At 36.5% G+C, this 19,217-nt stretch overlaps 1 protein-coding gene across 1 annotated transcript in view; it reads right to left on the bottom strand.

The window, feature by feature from the left end:
* Positions 1–284: 284 nt before the first annotated feature.
* Positions 285–19,217, bottom strand: part of LOC142354101 (uncharacterized) — a 55,424-nt gene continuing 36,491 nt past the window's right edge. Inside the window, exons 5-7 of the mRNA XM_075406372.1 lie at positions 5,951–6,503; positions 3,702–5,219; positions 285–816 (exon numbers count right to left, since the gene is read on the bottom strand). Of these exons, the coding sequence (XP_075262487.1) occupies positions 602–816; positions 3,702–5,219; positions 5,951–6,503 (2,286 nt within the window). The 3' untranslated portion in view covers positions 285–601. The remainder of the gene's footprint in view (positions 817–3,701; positions 5,220–5,950; positions 6,504–19,217) is intronic.

Here is a 19,217-nt window from a genome sequence, read left to right as displayed (position 1 = left end):
AGCTGTAAATATTTCGGCAACTTTAGATCGTTTGCATCCTTTAATGTTCATTATTTCGATCTTGGAAACTTAAATAAATCAGTTGTCTTTCTGATAAAGCTCCGATTTTACTATAGTAAGATAGCCCCCCCCCCCCCCCCCCCCCGGTTATGGAATGCTTTGAAATAGACAATTTACCTTTACCTCTGAATAAATTCTACATTTTGCTACATATCAAATTAAAAAGTAGCTAAACTACGTTATGGCTGTTTTCTTGGGGTCTATGACAGTCCGACTCGTTCAAATTATTTCCAATTATTTTAATACGAATAAATTCAGTAAATAGATGAATACGAATAGATGAATAAATTCAGTAAAAAATGCCGATGTTAGGTTTTGAAATAAATGAAACGATTTATATATGAAATGATTTTCGATTAAGTTAGTAAGCCAAAACAATTTATCCATCTATTCGATTCATCTATTTTTATCATTTGCAGTATACAATTTTACAATAATTACATTTACGAAAATATTTTCAATAGCAAACAACTGTACGTTACCCTTTTTTAATGCTTTATTCATTCATTGATAGAAATTTGTCGTCAAGTTCAATGCAGTTTTACATAATTACAGTTATACACATGACCACAACTGAGGCCAGAACAGCTGCGATGTTAGCAAACCGTTTGTCGGGGACTCCAGACTGTTGGAAATCAAGTGGGAAATATCTGATTATTGTTCCATCGGCTCTCAGATCGAACACATGTTTTCCTCCATCGGACGAAATAGCCGTCAACAAAGTTGCATCTGGCGTGAAAGCCGTAAAGTTCAAACCTGAAATAAAGGCAAAAGACATCGATTTTCAGTAAAATAAAGTATTCAGTATAAAATAGGGCTTTTGGGGGGGGGGGGATGAATATGAAAATATGCTTTTTGCTGACAAAAAATGTATTCTTGTTCTCAAATGATCTTCAATTAGATTGAGTTATCTTCAATTAAACTGCGTCAATGGCCTGCGTAAATTGTGACGTCATAAATTGATGGAGGAAATGTCATTTTGAGGCTGAAGTGTAACCAGTACCAGTGGCACAAACATTTTTCAGGCGAGTGATTATCAGTTAAAAAAAATGGCATGAATAGCAGAGCAAAATGATGACTTGAAGTGAGCATGAGGGCACAGGTCTTCAAACATAGACATAAACCGACTAACGTCGGATAAATTGCTCTCGAACGACAGGCGGCGCAAATTAATTCAGGGACTGTAGCCTAGATACAATTTTCTTCATGGGTGCAAAAATATCAGCCTAAGGTAAGATTCTCGAAACCCAACCTCCGGAATCCGATTCCGTCACCTCGACGGAGGTATTCACCACTCAGCTATCTGAACCTTAGCAGCGAATCTCTAACAATTGGCTTCGCTTAGCAACCTTTATTTTGGAATGAGAGCAATTGAAATCACTCAAAAATCAAAAGAAGTGCGTGAAAAAGTCAGTTAAGAAGTCAAAGATTATTATAGAACAAAAGCGCAAAATGCTCATGCGAAAGATTTGCATAAAAAGCATAACCAGTAGAAACCTGGAAACGACTCGAAGAGTCATGCAATAAAAACTCTTATCTAACCCTTCCGATTTCAAAAATATGAAAAAAACAGCAATATACAGTATAAGTAATCAATTTTGGGGTAGAAATGTGAAAAGGTAGGTGGGGCGAGTAGTTAAGGGGTGGGTAGTGGGGGGGGGGGGCAAGGTGTGGGGGAGGTAGTTGGGGGAAGGGGGTAGTTTAGATAGGTTAGAGGGACTTTTTAACCTTGAATATTAACACCAATTCTTATACATAACCGACAGATTGCCGGAAAATAGCCGCCGTTAACGCGCTAGACGCAAATATTGACTGAAACAGAAAAAAGAATAGACAGAAATTGACCCAATTTTTTCTAAGTTTAAAAAATTGTTCTAATTCAGTGTGCAGTTTTCAGTTAGATTCTAAACCTATACTTAATTCAGCTTCTAAACTGAAGGGTATTAAACTTACTACCAATATCAGCTAGCAATCGCTCTAATGAAGTTTGATAACCTAATTCAAAAAGACTGAATGACCGGGCTTTATCGGTTTATTACGTTTCCTTTGATTTCAATTACGTAATTCAATGATTGAAAGAATTTAAAATCCATTCAGTTGAAACAGTTAGTGAAGTAAGTCAGAAGTCAAACGTGAAACTCGCGACTCATGTAAAACGAAAAACATGATCAAAGGTAAAGCGAAATTAAAAAAGGAAAGCGCCTGAATAGGAACCGTGTCAGAGGCTGCCGCCGGCTATTAAATACTATACGCTACACACCAAGACCCATGTTCGAAAAGAGAAATTGTTCTAAAACAGGAGTCAAATTTCGAAGCCAAAAGTCAAATCTCAAGTCACGACTTCAGCTTAAAAAACCTGTAGAATCTGAATACCCTTCAAGTTGTAAGACATACGTTTACAATAATTGCTCTTCATTTGAGAGCAATTAAAGAGCAGAACAAATCCTCAACTACAAATCGATAAAAAAATTATTATCTAGACAAAAAATTAGACTTCCAAATTATTAGAAATGGAAATTAAAGTTTTCAACAATCAAAAACTCGAAAAATCAGAAAAATCCAGAAGTCAAATTGGGCATCTGAACAAAAAGAAAACTGTGGAGAACGCAACCCTTCGTTCAAATGGGGGTTGGGATATTAGCCAAAAACTTGATTAGTCGAATAATTTCTTCAGCCGTTAGGCAAAAATCTTAAGTTTTGCGAAATTAGGCGAATAGCAATTTAAACAATTAAAGTAGTCTCCAACCGTCGTCTTTACAAGCAAACGACTTGTTAAACGCACAAGCAAAATGCATCATTGTTTTGCATCTCTTCTAATCTACATTGTGTCATCACGTCCAATGATTTCGATGTTTAGAAAAATAACAGGGAAAGAATGGTGTCTAAAACAACTATCAATAGCTTTAATGTAATTACTGGTAGCAAAAAAAACGAATTCGGCTCAAACTACATCTTGAAAATGATAAAGATTTGAAAACTGTTCATTTTTAATGTTTTAAGCTATTTTTCTACAATGTCAATTTTTGTAGTCTTCTTAATTACATTATAACACACAGCTGATATTGCAATACCTCACTCAAGTGTTTTAACTGTATTCTCCTTCACAAATAGTTAGATCAAAATTTTTGTCTTATGACTACAAAAACTTATTTCGACTCTTTTAGCTGCAAAAGTTCTTTTTGCCTAACTAACTTTTCGCCGAATAGCCTATGCAGCGTTCAAAAACCGTTTTCTCCGTCTGCATATGATAGTTGAAACATTTCGCACCGCAAAACTTTGTGAAGACGAAAACACACAAGAAACGAAAAATTGAACTATTTTAGGCTTAAAAACTTTTTTCACCCTAAACTTAGGCCTTCCCAGCAACTTCAGCACACTAAGCACTTGAAAAACTACGAAATCCCGCTTCGGGGCTCTCAATGCAACCCAATGTCCACTGAAACTTACATCGCATAAAGTCATCAAAAATAATAAGTAAAGACATCTTAAAAAAACAGAGCAACAACATCATTCATATTTTTTGAATTGTACAAAACCGAAAGAAGGCCAAGAAAACCTTTGCTCAGATATCCCTATCACATCCCATTTTTAACAAAAAAAAACAAATAGTTGCGATTCAAAGCAAAATATTCATAACGTACCTGTTGAGTTATCGAAGGCCCCGATTATCATGAACTGGCCATCACTTGTCTGAATATTGTCCATCTGCACAAAAACGAAAGACAAGACACAGCGAGCGCTTCCAGTATTATCGTAGTTGTCATCGCATGCAAGGACAATTTGGAAAGTGTTGGTGGCACTTGGGACAGATCCTACTTTGTAAAAGGTTGCCACGAAACCCCAGAAAGCGTCAAAGACCCCATCACCAACGATATCATTTAGCGTCGATGCATCCGAAGAATTGAATTGACGATAGAAAATTAAGTTGGATAAAGCTCCAGTAGATCGTCTCATTCTACTGCTGCCGCCAGAACCTACTTCTGGAAGAGTACAGCCAACTGAGAGCTCGTTGCTTGAAATGGTTTGCTCATCTTCTTTCGCGTTGACTTGTATGTCTTCGATATTCCTTCCTCCAACTGCTACAGTTACTTCTTGCGGGAGTGGCTCTGGATCTGTTTGGACACCAGCACCAGCTGCACTCTCAGATTTGTACGTATCATCCACAGGAACAGTGTTTGTACTTGTCTCTCCAGTGTTCGTGTTTACTAAATCCAAAGTGTCTCCTGGACTGATGATGATGACGTCATCGACCGTCTCAACATCGCCGCTGCCTCCGCTACCGAGATCTTCCGGTTCATCAGTTACAGCAAAGTCATCCCCATCATCAACTCCACTCGTGCTACCCGAATCACTTCCAGAAAAGCTGCCGCTGACGTCATAATCACTTCCACTATCAAAAGAGCTACCATAACTGTCGGAACCAGAAAATTCACTTTCGGAACCAGATTCCGAATCAACACTGAAACTTTCATGGCTGAATGATTCAGAAAATTCACTTTCGGAACCAGATTCCGAATCAACACTGAAACTTTCATGGCTGAATGATTCAGAAAATTCACTTTCGGAACCAGATTCCGAATCAACACTGAAACTTTCATGGCTGAATGATTCAGAAAATTCACTTTCCGAACCAGATTCCGAATCAACACTGAAACTTTCATGGCTGAATGATTCAGAAAATTCACTTTCCGAACCAGATTCCGAATCAACACTGACACTTTCATGGCTGAATGATTCAGAAAATTCACTTTCCGAACCAGATTCCGAATCAACACTGAAACTTCCATAGCTAAATGAGCCAGAGAATTCACTTTCGTAACCAGATTCCGAACCAAAACTGAAACTTTCAAAACTGTCGGAAAAGGAGAAGTCACTATCAAATTCGGAATCCAAGCTCAAACTAAAACTGTCCAGGCTATCATAGGCGGAATCCCAGCTATCTCCGTTCAATTCATCCAATCCCTCATCTCCGACATTCCTAGCAACCCTTGACAGCCGTTTTGAGGTCTCGACTTGCTTGGCAACTGAATGTCCAGAAACATAGGTTTGAGTAAGTTTGTACACATGAAGCCCTCTCGAGAAATCGTCGGCGGCTCCTGACAGTAACGCAGGAACGGAAAAGTCCTTGGCCGAAGCGTCAGAGATTAGATAGTCCTCAACTGAAACAAAGACGATGTTCATATTTTTCAGCGGTGATTTTTCAGCGATACAAAGACGATGATGGTATTTTTCAGCGATGTTCATAACCATGGAAATGGATCTCATGTCAAAAGGAAGAACTCGAGGTACCAATTCTTTAGCACCAAGAAAATAACATAGCCTACTATTGCCGATCAATGACCCACGGATAGTGTGTGAATTAATAACTGCTTCAGCGGGGTTAATACCTGTGTTCATTCATTATTTTTGAGCTAATTTTACAACACAGATTTAAATTGAAATTAATTCTGGCGCACTTTCCATATTAATTTTAGTTTAGTAGTAACACGCAACCAATTAAGTGAAACGGCTGTAAAATCTGAATAAGAGCAACTTACCGCGCAATAATCAAAAGTCAGGGTTGGAAAAGCCACTTGAAAAATAGTCGGACGCAATTAACTAGATCTCATCGCCAATATGATTATCAGGTACCAAACATATGCTAGACCGACAGTTCACTCCGCGCCATGAATTTTTATCAGCATTATAGATGAACAGCAAACTTAGATACTAGTGAGGCTCTCAGAAAACTGAGCAGTGACTTAACGCCCGCAGACTTCACCAGTTTAAACCCTTTCAGAAGACAAAATGTCGCAAAAAGTTATACGTGAAGGAAAAAATCCCAATATGACTTAAAATAATTGCTATATCTCTGCCTGAGAACAATTAATAAAGTCGAAGTAACACTTACAGGATGCTGGGCCCAAGATTCCAATCACCAGATACGAGTCCATTTCCTCTGACCAAGAAACCCTCAAGTGATTCAGTTCTTTGTACACCGTGACATACACGCAATCTTTCGCCTCTGGGGTGGCTCCTTTGCATGCCAGAGCTGTTTGGAAACTGTTCAATTTCCCCATTTCTGAACGTCCCACAGATGACCAGGTTGCAACCAAACCCCAATCAAACTGTTCACTCGTCAAGGAAAGAAGTATTTCAAGATCTTTGGAATCCATCCATCTGTAAGTGACATTAGGAAGTTTCTCTTCGGGCAAATTTTTGAGGGCTGCATCGTAGTTAGTCCAGGAACCCTCAACATAGCTATCAACAAACGACTTTTCGGGTTTGACAAGGTAATTTTTGATAAAAGCCGGGGCGAATACGACTGAAGTCAAACTGTCAAGTTGGTTCGGAAGCCACAAATCCTGCTCTGGCTTGCTACTGATGAATCCATCGATGCAAACGTACAGCTGTTCAATGAGTTCATTGCCAACCTTGAATGTCTTCCCATCAGTCAATGGCACCTGAAAAGGTAAATAAAAACAATGAATCCTCTTTTTCAAGTTTGTTTTGAAAAACAAAAATCTTCCATTTCTTGCCCTCTATCAGTCTCCTTTCACTTTTTTCTTTTACTTTCCTCTTTCTCGACATGTTTCCCTGTGCTGATTAACCAACCGAAAACAACACTTGAATTCAGAGAGAACAAAATTACATCGATAACAGATCAAAGTGTGTTTTAGTTAGCGATCACATTTCGTTGGTTGATATAAAAGTTCTGAAAGCGAAACGAAGGTCTAACTGTGTTGGCCACCTATCTTTGTGCACACCATGTCCCAAAATCAAAAACTAAGTAGAACGTCGGGCGAATCGCTCTCAAACGATCGGCTGGCTTCCGTAGTAACCGACTGGGGATTAGGGATGCTATCTTTAGGGAGCGGGGTGGGGGCGGACTTGAGGGGTCGTGGACGAGAACGGGTTCAAATTGCCAAGAGTAGGAGGGCGGACGGAATAATAAGGATTAAAGTTTTTGAGTTCTTGGAATTGGTCCATTTGTTTTAACCGAATTTAAGACTTTTTGAAAATCTTTAATTTTGCACTTTCAAAACATGTCGGTCAAATTTTTTCATTTCTGAAATTTAGAGGGACTGTTTTCCGACAGTAGCTTGATTTTCAGCATATAATGTTCGATAAAAAATTTTCGAACACGCCGCCTCACATTTCAGACTAAAACTCGAGTCCCAGCTCCCGTCACCGGTATATCGTTGCGCACATTTTTCGTCTTTCGTTACCTTATGTGCAACGCCTCCACGGGGATCAATTTTTCAGTGTCGCTGCACTGGTCCATGATTCGCCAGTTAAAAGCCTTTGACGAACCACAGCAGTTGCTAACGTGCTGCCTGACCGTTGAATCAAGTTTATTGTGCAGTCATCCTCGTGGCAAAACGATGGCAAGTCTGAATGACCTGGGTGCATTCACATCCACTCCAAGAAATTTCATAAAAACACGCCGGATTTCAAATAATCATCGAAACTCGACTTAAGGAAAGGCAAACAAAATTTTATTTTCCTAGCTCTCAAAATTAATAATTAACCAAGATATCTTTTGTAGTATTTGTTTCAATCGCACGCCTCAATTGCCTCTTCAATGCATTAAAAAGTTTTGATTTCCTCTCAACTCTTTTTGATATAACTTTTTTCTCGATATTTGAAGCTTTCTATTCCCCAACACGAGCGTTTCAGGACTTTCGTTTACAACTAATAACTCTGCCAAAAGAACTCCTCAAAAAAAGCAGTGAAGATTATCAAGATGCATCAGATAACAAGCAGGGCCATAGGAAAACCAACAAAACTAATATGGGTGATAACTGATTGTTCGAGCCATGTCACAGCCGTAGTCAAACATGGCGTTGAAATAGACTGGGTACTTCATCGCTGCGAATCAAGTAAAGAATCAACCAAGACTAAACAGTGCTTCAAATGTCAAAAGTGTGGTCATCCGGCAAGTGACTGTAAAGAGGAATTGGGATGTCTACGATGTACAGGCAAACACACAAGTTGCAACGAATCAAAAGAACAGGCAAAAAGTACAAGCTATGCTGGCTCACAAGTAACAGTGTATAGAAGCTGTCCATCGTATCAGAAAGCCAAGCCCGAAAAAAAAGCGAAACAAGAAACGGAATACCCAAGTGCCATTTCAAAGAAAGATAATCAAACCACTCAGTTATTAACAACTAAAAAATTACTGTCCTGGATGCTGAATTTCTCAGTAAAATAAGGCACAGTTTCAATACAATATACTACAGCAATGCAATCAATCTCATTAGCAACAGTGCTATCAGCGTGTTTAGCGAAAGAACAGACGAAGAAGAGATTCGCAGAAATACCTTAATATCACGAAAAAAACCTGACGCAAACTGTTAACACAACGAACATGATTCAGTATGGCAGCCATCAAAACCTTCAAGATGGACAATCTTAAAATTTTACAAGGATATTGTCGTGGCTCAAAAAACAAATTTCAAGAATTGTTTTTGTTTCTTACGAAACAAAACATTGACTTGGTGCGTTTAAATGAACAAAAGAAATGTCCAAAACGTTTCGTTAACGGCAATTATTTTACTGCAACATAAGCAAACGCAAGCAGTTTTCATTGTAACTGTTATCCTTGCAGAAAGTCGGCTATAAGCTTAAGAGGTCAGGCCAATCATATAAAGTAAAAATAGCAAAGGACAGGCATTAGAGATAATCATTGTAAACTTGGAAACACCAATCAAGTGAAACACATGGTTAATCAATGGTAACAATTCGCCCAATCAAGACCCTAATATTAATGAAATTTTTGACAGCAACCTCCAAAACATGTTCAACTAAAGAAATTTCAATTCTGCTGATCAAGAGCTCAATTTTATATGCAACACCAGAAACAGCAGAAAACTGCTGGTAAAAATTGATGGCGGAAAATTTAAACTACTGAACAACGGCCGTCCAACCTATCGGCTGTCCAACCTATTCACATCCGCTACAAGAAATTTCATAAAACACGCCGGATTTCAAATGTTCATCGAAACTCGACTTAATGAAAGGCTAACAAAATTTTATTTTCCTATCTGTCGAAATAATAACTAACCAAGATATCTTTCGTAGTATTTGTTTCAATCGCACGCTTCAATTGCCTCTTCAATGCATTAAAAAGTGGTGATTTCCCCTCAACTCTTTTTGGTATAACTTTTTTCTCGATATTTGAAGCTTTCTATTTCCCCACCACGAGCGTTTCAGGACTTTCATTTACAACTATTAACTCTGCCAAAAGAACTCCTCTACAAATGCAGTGAAGATTATCAAGATGCATCAGATAACAAGCAGGGCCATAGGAAAACCAACAAAACTAATATGGGTGATAACTGATTGTTCGAGCCATGTCACAGCCGTAGTCAAGCATGGCGTTGAAATAGACTGGGTACTTCATCGCTGCGAATCAAGTAAAGAACCAACCAAGATTAAACAGTGCTTCAAGTGTCAAAAGTGTGGTCATCCGGCAAGTGACTGTAAAGAGGAATTGGGATGTCTACGATGTACAGGCAAACACACAAGTTGCAACGAATCAAAAGAACAGGCAAAAAGTACAAGCTATGGTGGCTCACACGTAACAGTGTTTAGAAGCTGTCCATCGTATCAGAAAGCCAAGCCCGAAAAAAAAGAGAAACAAGAAACGGAATACCCAAGTGCCATTTCAAAGAAAGATAATCAAACCACTCAGTTATTAACAACTAAAAAATTACTGTCCTGGATACTGAAGTTCTCAATAAAATAAGGCACAGTTTCAATACAATATCCTACAGCAATGCAATCAACCTCATTAGCAACAGTGCTACCAGTGTGTTTAGCGAAAGAACAGACGGAGAAGAGATTCGCAGAAATACCTTAATATCACGAAAAAAACCTGACGCAAATTGTTAACACAACGAACATGATTCAGTATGGCAGCCAACAAAACCTTCAAGATGGACAATCTTAAAGTTTTACAAGGATATTGTCGTAGCTTAGAAAACAAATTTCAAGAATTGTTTTTGTTTCTTACGAAACAAAACATTGACCTGGTCTGTTTAAATGACCTCAAGAAATGCCCTAAAGGTTTCGTTAATGGCAAATATTTTACTGCAACATAAGCAAAAGCAAGCAGTTTTCATTGTGACTGTTATCCTTGCAGAAAGCCGGATAAAGGTTTAAGAGGTCAGACCAATTATATCAAGGAAAAATAGCAAAGGACAGGCATTAGAGATAATCATTGTAAACTTGGAAACACCAATCATTTGAAGCACATGGTTAATCAAGGTTAACAATTCGCCCAATCAAGACCCTAATATTAATGAAATTTTTGACAGCAACCTCCAAAACATGTTCAACTAAAGAAATTTCAATTCTGCTGATCAAGAGCTCAATTTTAAATACATAACCAGAAACGGCCAAAAACTGCTGGAAAAAATTGATGGCGGAAAGTTTAAACTACTGAACAACGGCCGTCCAACCTATCAATCAAATCATCATGAGAGCAAGAGCATGCTTCCTTTACGTTTCTGCAACCTTTCAGTTTTTAATTATTTTGACAATTTTCAAGTAACAGGAAAGATTGGCAGCAAGCACTCAGCAAGATTTACCACAATGAAGCTGAAACTTCAAACAGAATTTTATTTAAAGCATCAATTAAATTCAAGAAAATCAGAAAGCATGCAAAGTCAATTACAAAGACACCTGTATGTACCCAGCAAAATATTGAAACAAAGAAAACCTGAAGTAAGTAAAAAAAAACCTCACCAAACTAATTCATGAATCAATCGAAAAGTCCTTTGTAAATAACACAACTCATCATATTAGTCCAAAAATAATCAGCCTAATCAAACAATAAAAAGATAAAGAGGCAACTAAAAAGTGCAAAGACTAACAATCTCTATCGGTTGAAAAAAGAAATTAAATTCCCGCAAATAATAGTATAAAGGCGTCTAAACGTTCTAATAAAAACAAAAAAAGCAAAAAATAATTGACTCAGCGAAGCAAGCAGGAAATAAGCGGTTCCGGAGAGCAATTAAAACCATCACCAGTGATAAACAACAGCCAAGCGGATCACATTTACAAATAACGTTCAAAGACAAAAATGCTGTAACTGACAATGAAAAATGCCAAATCTTAGAAAACCTACTGAGTGAGAAAATGGAAGAAAAGAAATACGAAAATGCTGATTTGAGGGACTTTTTTTTGAAACAGAACAAAACAAAAAAACTTTCATTAGAAATGGGTCCAAACGAAATAACTGACGACAGTTTCTTAAACGTTTTTGGGTTCAATAAATTGCCAAATCATTGAAAACCTACTGAGTGAGAAATTGGAAGAAAAGAAATACAAAAATGCTGATTTGAAGGACTATTTTCTTGAAACAGAACAAAACAGAAAAACTTTCATTAGAAATTGGTCCAAACGAAATAACTGACGACAGTTTTTTAAACGTCTTTGGGTTCAATAAAACTTTGAAGCATACAAGTAAATCATGTTCCAGGCCAGACGAAAAAATCTATCAACTACTGAAGGCGCTACTAAAAAACATTAAAGTTTTTATATGCATAATTTTTTCTTGCTCAATCAACAATTTTTATGTTCCATGTCTTTGGGAATAATCAAAGGTAACAATGCATCCAACACCTCTAAAAAACAAGAAGACAGCAGAAAAATACAGACTAATTATCCCCACCAATTGCATTGCAAATTTCTAGAAAATTGATTTTAAAAATTTCATCCTAGGCCACTGTGAAGCAACCAAAATCCTTGGACCACAACAAAGTGCATATAGAGCAAACAGATGCAAAAGTGATTATCTCATTGTATTGACACAGCATATTGAAAAAAATGTATTCAGAAGAAAATCATCAAATGATAAATTCTTTCCTCTCACAAAGAAACTTTCACTTGAAAATCAAGAATACATTAAGCGAAAAATTCTCACCAACAGATGGTGTTCCCCAGGATGCCAATATCGTACTTAAGTTATGTCTCAAACATTTCAGAAACTACAGCCAAAATTTCTCAGTTCGCACATGACATCGGATTATATTGCAGGTCAAAGTCTTGGGACAACTTAACTGGAGTGAACAAGGTTAAAAAAATAGCAACAAGAGCAAACAAGCGAATTTTCCACTTGTGGCGTCTTAGCAACCTCAATGTTGAACATGGAAGTTTACTTCTGCTGTACAAGTCCTCAAACCGGCCTTTATTTCTATATGCAAACGCTTGCTGGCTCAACCAATCGCAAACAGTTATCTCTATAATGCAAAAAACGCAAAACAGAGCACTGAGAATTGGTTTAGTTTAAGAAAACCTCGATGGTATAACGTTCAAAAGTTACACGAAGAATCTAACTCCTCTAGCATAAGAAAACTTCAAGTACGAATAGCAAAAAACTATATAAAGCGCGCACAAAAGAACAAAATTGAATCAGTTTTTAGTCTCATAGAGAAGAAAAGGCAATAACCAAAGGACAATTGCAAAAGCAAATTGGATCTTCTGATTCAAAAGGCTACCTTAAAATCTATCCTTCTACTTTCTTTTTATACTGATTTAAGCCACAAAAAAAGAACGAAAAACGTACTGTAAAGGCAATTCTCCAGTCAAAAGGTGTTCATATTGGCGCAATACATCAGTATACGAAAAGAAAAACATAGCGGGAATTCAATCCCATCACGCGCCACAACGGTCTTGAAGTAAACATAAATAGCATATTGAGACTCAGCCCTTCTTCTAGTTTTAGCTGAATTCACCTTCTTTTTCTTTGTCATTTTTTTCAATTCTTTTTTTCTCTCCCCTCCCGGACAAAGCAGTTTTACTTACCTTCCTGCCAAACAATCAACACTAACAACTTCAAACTCGGCTAGCCAGAGATACACAACCACAAGAAATCGCAATCAAGAAAAGCCAGTAAAAACACTCCAGGTTGTTTAAAATGGCTCCGTAACCCAGTAACAGCGCACAGCTTAGAGCCAATGACCCAATCTCAAAAACTCTTGATACTGCTATTGTAATAATTTTGATTGTTAATGGTTGTACATGAGTTTCTCTCTTTGGTCAATTAGTGAGTGTTTTTTTGCATATTTGATGTTTTTTGCAGAACCAGAGCAGAAGAGTAGTCCTTCAATGTCGTCTGATTTTTTATTGTTTTTTTCGTAGCAGGAACTAACCATATTCTGTTCAATTGAACATCAATGATCATACTCGGGCCGAGATGTCAGCGCCGTTTCAGCTCACTATCTAAATAATGCGCGGAGATTTTTTAAGAAGACCACTGAATGCACTGACTATTAAAAAAATCAGAACATAAACAATGCATAATACAGCGCTGAAATATCTAGAAGTTTGAAAAAAAAGGCGCTGAAATGCGCTGATTTATCAAAAAAGTTAGCGCAAATCATTACATATAAATGCACTTGAATGTGTTAAAATGCGCTGGAACTTAGTAAGAAATGCACTGATTGTTCTAAAAATTCAGAGCAAAAAGTTTACATATTAAAGCACTGAAAGGTGTTGAAATGCGCTGGAACTTAGTAAGAAATGCACTGATTGTTCTCAAAATTCAGAGCAAAAAATTTAAATATTAATGCACTGAAAGGTGTTGAAATGCGCTGGCACTTAGTAAGAACAGCACTGATTGTTCTCAAAATTCAGAGCAAAAAAATTTCATATTAATGCACTGAAAGGTGTTGAAATGCGCTGGCACTTAGTAAGAAAAGCACTGATTTTTCTGAAAATTCAGAGCAAAAAATTTACATATTAGTGCACTGAAAGGTATTGAAATGCGCTGGCACTTAGTAAGAAATGCACTGTTTTTTCTGAAAATTCAGAGCAAAAAGTTTACATATTAAAGCACTGAAAAGTGTTGAAATGCGCTGGAACTTAGTAAGAAATGCACTGATTGTTCTCAAAATTCAGAGCAAAAAATTTAAATATTAATGCACTGAAAGGTGTTGAAATGCGCTGGCACTTAGTAAGAAAAGCACTGATTTTTCTGAAAATTCAGAGCAAAAAATTTACATATTAGTGCACTGAAAGGTATTGAAATGCGCTGGCACTTAGTAAGAAATGCACTGTTTTTTCTGAAAATTCAGAGCAAATTGTATGAATTTGTATATTTTAAGGACCTGAGAGCAAAAGCAATGATAAAATCTGGCTTGGCTCACGAACATAGTTATGAATTTAGCCTAGTTCAGAGAAAAATCACAGTCTGATTCAGAGTCTGATTCAGAGTGTGAATCAGATTCTGAATCAGAATATTTCAGAGTCTGATTCAGAGTCTGAATCAGAGTCTGAATCAGAGAATTTCAGAGCCAAATGTGACATGAACAGACTCTGAATCAGTACTGAATTGTTTCTGAAAAACTTCCTGATTCAGTACTGAATTACTCTGAAAGTTAGGTACGGGTAGATTTGTTTTTTTTTAAAAAAATTTTTGAGTTTTTCTCAAAATTTATATAAAAGTTAATAAACAACAATTGGGCTGCACATATTGGGGAATAGTTTTCCAAGCGAAGATTTTGCTATTTGTTCACATGCATTGAGGCAAGCAAATTTTCCATAATAGTTTTTGGATATCAAATCAACTGTTTTTGTCATTCGGAAACTTACCTTATAACTGATCTGTTTCACTTCAAAAACGTTCAAATAAACTTTCCTGTTGATCATCTGAGCAATTATCTGAAAAGTTCTTCAAGAACCCTCAAGTTTGATTTGAGGTACGAGTTATGTTCTTTTTCGCAATTGATCTCCTCATTAAATTTTCCTACATAAAGTCATGATAACGATTGAACGCGGCAAACCTTAAAAGTGATATTGCTTTCAAGTTGTTTTCAATTCCAACAGCCGTTCCTGAATTCGATAGACAATAAAAATGGAAAATTGGGAAAAAATAACAATTTCAATTATTAACCCTAGTCGAAACCGGATGGTTATCTTGTACGAATTTGTTCAAAATTCACAGCTGATTTAACTCTATTTTTTGTGCCAATTCCCACCCAGGTTCAGAGCTCAACTTATGAAAAGACCGCACTCGACCGAAAAGTGCTATTAAAAGCCATGCTCGACGCAAACAGCCCATGAAAATACTTTAGTTGGACTTAATCGTTCAACCAGACTTTGACTCGTCCCAGAACATTGGATGCTGGACTTTATCTCGACCCAAATATGATACTAATCTTTAGCTCGACCTAAACTGTCCCCACTGGACCCAAAAAGTACCTTTGCACTGAAAATTCGCTAATGCTTATAACGTAGTCAACAGGTTCGACCGTTTAAATTTTTCAATGTTTCTCATATGTTATCGAAGAACGAACTGTGCTATTAAAAATATACTTAAAAAAAAAATTTAGAATCAATTGAACTGAATTAAAACTCAATAGGTTCATTGCCGATGAAAAGTCAATTGTTAGAGCTTTTTAACTAGTTGAAATCAGCCGACCAAATTCTCAAAACAGATTAATTGCGAAAACTAATTTATCTTATGAATTCAAATTTTCTTAAAAATATGAGGCGAAATTCCACCATTTTTCTAAAGGTGAACTGCCTGTTGCGACGCTATTTTGGCTTTGCTGGTAGATGTTACACATTTACAAAAAGAAGTGTAGAAAAGTTAACTAATCCCACAAAAATCCAATCCTCGACTCATGAAAAGATCATGCTCGACCTATTAGAAGACCATGCTCGACCTCAATTTGTTATCAATTGACCCTCTTTGAACCCAAGAAAAGACTTTACCTCGACTTCAACTAGAAGCTGGACTGTGTATTTATTGTACTAGGAGCTGGACTGTGTATTAACTAGGAGCTGGACCCTACTAGAACTATGAAGTCTTTTCTTAAGTCGAGGTCTAAACCTGGGCACTAAAACTATTTATAGCTTCTGATTTCGTTAAACAGAAAATTGTGAAACATAATATGCAGTCCTTGTTGTCGTTTTGTCGATAAAAAGCAAAGTTTTTGTAATTGGAAGCTGAAATACCATCCCTCTCTTTGAAATTAAATGAAAATTTTAATTGTCAGTGCTACCAAAACTCCATGGCAATTTGTATTTACTAAAAAACAATTTGAGCAGTATTATGCCAATCGGTGAGAAACATTTTGGCACCTACCAGAGATGAATAAAAACAGCTCTGTTTTGAAATATAAGAAAGCCAAACACAAATTAGAGATCACGAGTGAAGTAGCATAGAACCTCTTTTTCCTTTTGAAACGAGGCTGAATGTGTTTAAATGAATTTGTGATCTCACATGATTCTCCTATCGGAATTTTTTTCTCAAACTCAGCTGATCTCATTTTGAACGATTCTGAGTTATTTGATTCATATGGTCCTAACGGATATCACTGCTATAGGTAGTTAGTTATTTTCTGGGTAGTTATGATAAACTCCCGGTAGTTTTCCCTCTAAAGTTCCCTCATATCCCAGTGGGAAGATTGACAGCACTCCAATCGGGATTATAAACTTTTGGTAAACTATGGTACGAAACTGAATACTAGCGGAATAGCCGGGAGCGTATTTGTGAGCTTTCCAGGAAAAGTGGAACCCAATTGGGTACTTATCTGGACTGACGGGGCTAATTACCTGAAGATGCAGTGCTAACTGGAAATTAATAAATGGGAAAAGGCAATTTAAGAGCGAACAATTTATACAGGAAAAGACCGGACTAATCGGGACATTAGTGAGAAATTTAACAGGGGCAATCGGTAAAAACTGATTCATAGATTTCAACGCAGAAATTTGAGAAAATGATACAGGGAGTGTTTTTTGAGCGCTGAGTTTGCATCCGATTTATCTAGTTGAACTGCTTGATTTTTTTCTCGAAGGAAAACAATCGGGATAGTAGTATATGTTTTATTCTTGTATTCATGGTGCTATCCTGTTAATTTTTGGGAAATGATAATTTTGACGGGAAGGAGCAGATATAGGGGTTTTCCCGCAATTTCTTTTAATTAAGTGGCGGGAAATTGTTTTAGCCGGAACTTCTTGTTTTTTCACTGGGATTTATCGGTAATCGATGCACTGGGTAACTTTAGGTTATCTTTATGAAATTTAACCGTTTTGATTGATTAAAAAAGAAAACAGAAATTGTTTCTTAGCACAGGCCTACTGAAGCGAAGATTTTTTTTCACCGAGGAATAAAAGTTTCGGTGTATTTTAGAGGGACATGTTTTTTAACCCGCAAAACACTATAGTTCATGATGAGATTCTTCAATAACGTTGTTAAACTTTGAAATTGTAAGATTTGAACAGTTACTATGGCTACCCCCCTCCCCCCTAAATTGGAGAAAAAGTCACAGTCCTCCTCCCCACTTAACTGTTTTCTATTTATTCTTATAAAATGTTTTAAGTGATAGAAGAAATCAAAGAAGTCAGTCGCCTGCGCTTTCTGTAAAACAAACAATTAAACCACGGCTTCTTTTGAAATTAATGAAAGAAAAGGAAAGACTTCGAGAAAATGAAGAAAGCCGACTTGATAAGTGAATTTTTGAAATTGAAAAAACTGTTAATAAAATTGAAAGATGAAACTGCTTTCCTCCGACAACAAAAAAAGAAACTAGTTGATAAACCAAATGAAAACAGCAAAATTGAAAAGAAGCAACAACAAAGCATGATTTTTTTTGTAAGTTTATAGCAAGTTCGACAAAGACACTCATTCCCTCGGATAGCACCTACAAATGTTCAAGCAGAAGATCTCAGCCCAAGCACAGCTGTACACTCTTATCCTTAAGCAGAATTTCAAGACCTATCCAATCTTGTAAAACAAAGAGAATTTATCACAAGATTGACAAAATTTTTATGCTTGTTGGGCATAACAATAGTGATCCAGGAAATAGCGGTTTTGAAACCGCTAATTTTTTGTTGGAATCTGCGTCAGAAATTAAAACAAAAATTGTCACCTCTCAAGGTTGCACTTTGCAAAACTCCATCAGTTCAAGATTTTTTGGTTGCAGCAAAACAACCAAAATATAAATCTAAAAAAGCATTAGATAATGTGGCAACAGAGTTGAGTGGCGTTTAAAAAAATGTTGTTTTTTTTTAATAATACACTGGAAACGAAAGGTATCAGCAAGGATGGAGTTCACCCATCAGTCAGTCTTGTTATTCCAAAACTTGTACAAAATGCTTGCAGTTTCTACGTACATCATGGGCTTACAGCGTCGTTAGTTATAGGAAAAAAAATTATACTAGCATTCAGGAACGAATATTTGAAAAGTACTATTCAAACAAACCAAATGTTTGCTTTTTTTAAAGCATCTGATTCATACATTTGTGTTTTTTTACTTAAAATGTTTCTTTTTCAATTGTTCGTCTCATGTTGTCAGGTGACATAGAAATGAGGAAAATTTGATTGAGGTTATCAGTTACTCAATAAACAGATGATCAGACACTTCGCCATTTTTTTCCTTATTAGATGTCAAAGCTTCAAAAACAAGTCTGAAGAGTTTTCAAACTTTCTGCAAACACCACTTATTATTACATTCGACGCTGTAACTGAAGCCTAGTTGAAAACTGATTTGAATTTCGAAAACACTTTTAAAACAGCATCGAATAATTTCTTTGGGAATTGTAGATCAGACGAAACAGGGACCTCCAAGGTTGGAAGAGTAGATAATTTTGCTCCAAAAAATTTACTGCAGTTTAGAATCAACCATTGCAACGGATGATGATTGTTTTTTGTATCCTTTTGTGTCAAAATAAGTGACCATTTGAAAGAAAAATTAATTGTTAATATTTCCAATTGCCTTAAAAAAGATTTTGGGGATTATTTTGTTGATAAATTACTTACTAAACTATCGTGTGCATTTACTATAACAGACAATTTTATTTTGTTGTTACGATTTGGATTATCGGAAATAAACCAAAAAAACTATACTTTTTTGCGTCAACTTCAGGACTAGAAATTATTAACCTCGGGTATGCAATCAGATCTACTGATAAAACATTTACACTTATTGATCACATTTTCGCTTCGAAAGATCAGATAATTGCCTACAATTTAACAACAATCCCTTTTTAACTCTGACCTTTTTTTTATTATTTTCGAATCGAAACTTTCTTTCAAATCTCAGAGTGACAGTATGATAACGACAAGAAGCTTTCGACTCGTCTCACGTTCTAAATTTTACAGAAATCTTGCCCTTGTAGAATGGTGAAAACTGTGCCAATGCGAGAACGGCAACGAAATGTTT

Source organism: Convolutriloba macropyga, chromosome 15 (assembly GCF_964194025.1).
Source record: "Convolutriloba macropyga chromosome 15, txConMacr16.3, whole genome shotgun sequence".
In the NCBI taxonomy this organism is placed as follows: Eukaryota; Metazoa; Xenacoelomorpha; order Acoela; family Convolutidae; genus Convolutriloba; species Convolutriloba macropyga.
The sequence above is the reverse complement of the archived record's forward strand: the minus strand, read 5'-3'. Positions and strand labels throughout refer to the sequence as shown.